We start from the raw sequence: 3,647 nt of genomic DNA on the forward strand, positions 1-3,647 counted from the left end.
GAATGAGAGACGTGGTTACAAATGGGGCTGTGAACCGCAAGGTCAGCAGTTCAAAACTACCAGCTGTTCTGCTGGAGAAAGATGAGGCTTTCTGCTCCCGTAAAGATTTTTTTTTTAAACTGTTTTATTGTGAATTATGTGATAGTTTACATGGGATAACATTAGCTTTACATTCATCCTGTCTTATTTCATTTCATTGTAATGATTACAATCCCCTCCATGCATCATCAACCAACCAAAGGGTACACCCTGCAAGCCTGCCCCCTGGTCCTCAGCACACAGCCCCTCTCCCTTTCTAGGTCAAGAGTTCCCAACCGCTTCATCTCTCCATGTCATTGTCTCTGCCTCTATCTCTGGCGTCACTGTTTCTCTGGGTAGGGTCCCACACTCTGCTCTTCTCCCTTGATGGTCCCAGGGCCTCTGCAACTGGCCTGCAAAGTCAACCACTCCCTTCCTTTTGCTACAAAACATCTACTTTTACATTTCCAACCCTCACAGTCAGTCCTGATATTAATCATTCACTATTGTACCACATGAATGCTATCCCCATCTCCTTTCATCAGACAGATTGGATACTACTCAGTGGAGATTCTGCCTTCCTTCCTCTGTGCCCTCTGGATCTAGGCTCCCTCTTGAAAGCTTGTAAGCCAGTCACTTCTTGCCTTTGTAGTGCTCTCCCCACCCCATTTTGGGTAGTCAATGTCCAAGTTGCCTATCCCTGTCTACCCTGTGTATTGAGGGGGTGGGAATGATCGTCGCTGTAAAGATTTGTTCCTTTTGAGCTACTGCATCCATAGGTATAGGTCAAGTTCATAAAATTGTATCAGATTACTCTTTTTTTCATCTTCTTTCTTCTTCTAGTTAAGCTCTGATTATCCAGCCATTGAAGCCAGGTCAAGTGGGTATTATCTACAGGTATGGGTGTTCTTGTGCATATGCCCTCTTCTTATCAGCTGGATGCTTCATTCTCTGCTCTAGTCCTCTGTGGCTATGTCACTGACTGGGCCCAGGAGTCCCCAGATCTTGCCAAACTGCTGGCCAACCAGGTTTCCACCCGGGTTCACAGGAGTCTATTGAATGTGGTTGGACTTAGCTTGCAGCTTCATTGTTGTTTTTCCCTCACTTCCCCTTATCAGTGACCTCCCGTAAAGATTTACAACCTCAGAAACCCTATGCAGGGTTGCTATGAGTCGGAACCACCTTCACAGCACATAACAACAACAACATATATATTGACTTCACAGCACATAACAACAATATATATACCCTCGGAAACCCTGTACAGGGTCGCTATGGGTCGGACCCGACTCGATGGCACTTAACAACAACAACAACATATATATTGCCCTCTATTCACACTGCCTTATTCCCTCTTTCATTCACATGTACTCCAAGATGAGGTTGCAGTCATTGAGATTGGGGGGGTGGGGAGCGGAATTACTGGAGAGGTGCAGAGTGGGAGTCCTGGTGTGGTGCTGTTGGTTAATGCGTCAGACTGCAAAATCATTTGAACTGCAAGGTCAGTGGTTCAAGCTCACCAGCTGCTCCTCGGAAACCCTATACAGAGTCACTGTGGGTTGGAATCGACTCGACGGCATAGCCAACAGCAACAACAACATAGGAGTTTTAATAGAAACTAAAAGAAAATGTCCATGAATTACCTCTCATTTTAGATATATAACTCGCAGTTTGAATTATCAGCCGGCTTGCTTAGAAAAGGGTTACTGTCTATTTTGGTGCAATTACAAACAAAAAAAAATCCTGGTGCAATAACTTGCCTTGTTTTGCCAATATTTAAGCATTTTGTTCTATTGACTATGACTAGATGAACAGACACACTTTTATTTAGTCTCACACATTAAAAGGAAAAGCATAAGGCATGTAATTCAAGTTGTTTCTCATCCAAGCATTTTTATAGCAAACTATTAAATCTAGCTAAAAGTAACAGGAAAGATGCGTTCCCCCTGTTTGTTCCATCAACCTAGACTTAGCATCATAGAATACCTTGGATAAAGGCTTCAGCTTAAAAAATAACATCTGAGTTGTTGCTGCATCAAATAAGCAACATGCTGACCTGCTAAAAGTGGAAATAATTGTTTCACTCTATGGGATGAAGATCTCAGAGGCTTAAGAAAAGAAAATCCTAGGAAAAAGAATTGAGGAACAACAGAAAGGAGGAGACGGATGCTTCCAAGTAATGTCTGTACATATCACTTCCCTTCCAGGTTAATTAGCAATGAAATACTTTTTCGCTGACTCTATGGCACTTACTCCATACCTTTTTAAAATAACATTTAAATAGGTGGTGACAGCAACTATATTAAAACTAGAAAGGCTTTCTATAAATGAACGTCAGAATTTACAATTTAGACAGCAACCTTGAATACTAATAAGCGTATTCATTACAAATTCTGGGTTTGAAAAGCACACAAGTTCATCAAGATGTACTTAGTTACTGCTGTGAATTATGTAAAACAATAATAAAAAAGACATCTTTGGACTTATTTTGCAGACATTTTTGTTTCTTATATTTCAATCTGAGTCTCTTTGAATCTATCTGAAAATTCAGTCAACCTCTAGCAAAATAAGAAAGCCACACAACTTGAAAGCCTAGAAATTCCATATCTATCGGTGATACAGAGCATTGGTACTCTCCCCTGCTTTTAGATCAGCAGGTGTCTCGCCGCTCCAGTAGACTGAGAAAAGGAAAAGGAGGAGGCGTTATTAAAAAAAAAAAACAAAAAAAAAAAAAACCAAAGGAAATTGTCTGATAGGTCTTGATGGAGAGGTTGTTCAAGATGATGATTACAAGCTTTCCACTTCAGTTTAAAAATTCTTATTCTTCTTTTATAATGTGAGATTAAGGATTATGTAGAGGTGTTTGGGAATGTTCATCTGTAATTTATAAGTGGAAAGGCAAAAGGAAAGAAGGCAGCCAAGGGATGCAGGGAAAGAGCTGAAGGTAGGCGCGTGGGACTGGAAGAAGAGGCGGATTTGGCAATCAGAAGGGGGATAGAATAGAGAGAATGGCTTGGCCCTCAGGTCCTGTGGAGGGGAAGATGGGACCCATAAGGTTCCAAGTTCCACCCCCGCTTTTCCTTTGTAGGTAGAGGCTGTAGGCGCCATCAAGAAAAGGTCGTCTCCTAAGGATGCACAGGCTCGCTCGCTCACGGCCGTTCCTCCTTGGTCCTGGCAGGCAGAGCCGGGCTTCCAAGGCGGCTCAGACCTGAGCTCACGCTGAGGAGGAAAGGTCACCAGCCCAGACCCCAGGACACTCACCCAAGGGGCTAAGCGCTCCAGGCCAGGGTCGTTGGACAAGCCGAACTGCCGCGCCCACCCTGCTGCCTTCTAACCTGGCCTGACCCTCTCCAGGCCCCTCTTAGCCCCTCGAGTCTAGATTCTCCACCATGGCCCCCGTGCCAGGTCCCCTCCTCGCCCTCTCCAGCCTCTCCAGTGACAGTCAGCAAACAACATGGCGGCCAGGCTCGATCACAGCGCCCTCTCTCGGGGTCCAAGAGGCAGATGGGGTGGGTGACCCGAGCCGGTGCCCTAAACCCGCGACCCGAGACCCGGGCAGAGTGGAGATGTGGGGAGGACAGGAGAGATGAGGAGGCGACTGCGGGGTGCCGCCTGGAGCCCTTTTCCCC

The 3,647-nt window shown here is 45.1% G+C and overlaps 1 protein-coding gene across 1 annotated transcript in view; it reads left to right on the top strand.

The window, feature by feature from the left end:
- HECTD2 (HECT domain containing E3 ubiquitin protein ligase 2) overlaps positions 1-3,647 on the top strand; it is a 173,614-nt gene that overhangs the window by 5,299 nt on the left and 164,668 nt on the right. The window contains exons 2-3 of the mRNA XM_006831446.1: positions 3,107-3,196; positions 3,373-3,461. Of these exons, the coding sequence (XP_006831509.1) occupies positions 3,107-3,196; positions 3,373-3,461 (179 nt within the window). The remainder of the gene's footprint in view (positions 1-3,106; positions 3,197-3,372; positions 3,462-3,647) is intronic.

This window comes from Chrysochloris asiatica, unplaced genomic scaffold, assembly GCF_000296735.1.
Source record: "Chrysochloris asiatica unplaced genomic scaffold, ChrAsi1.0 scaffold00003, whole genome shotgun sequence".
Classification (NCBI taxonomy): Eukaryota; Metazoa; Chordata; class Mammalia; order Afrosoricida; family Chrysochloridae; genus Chrysochloris; species Chrysochloris asiatica.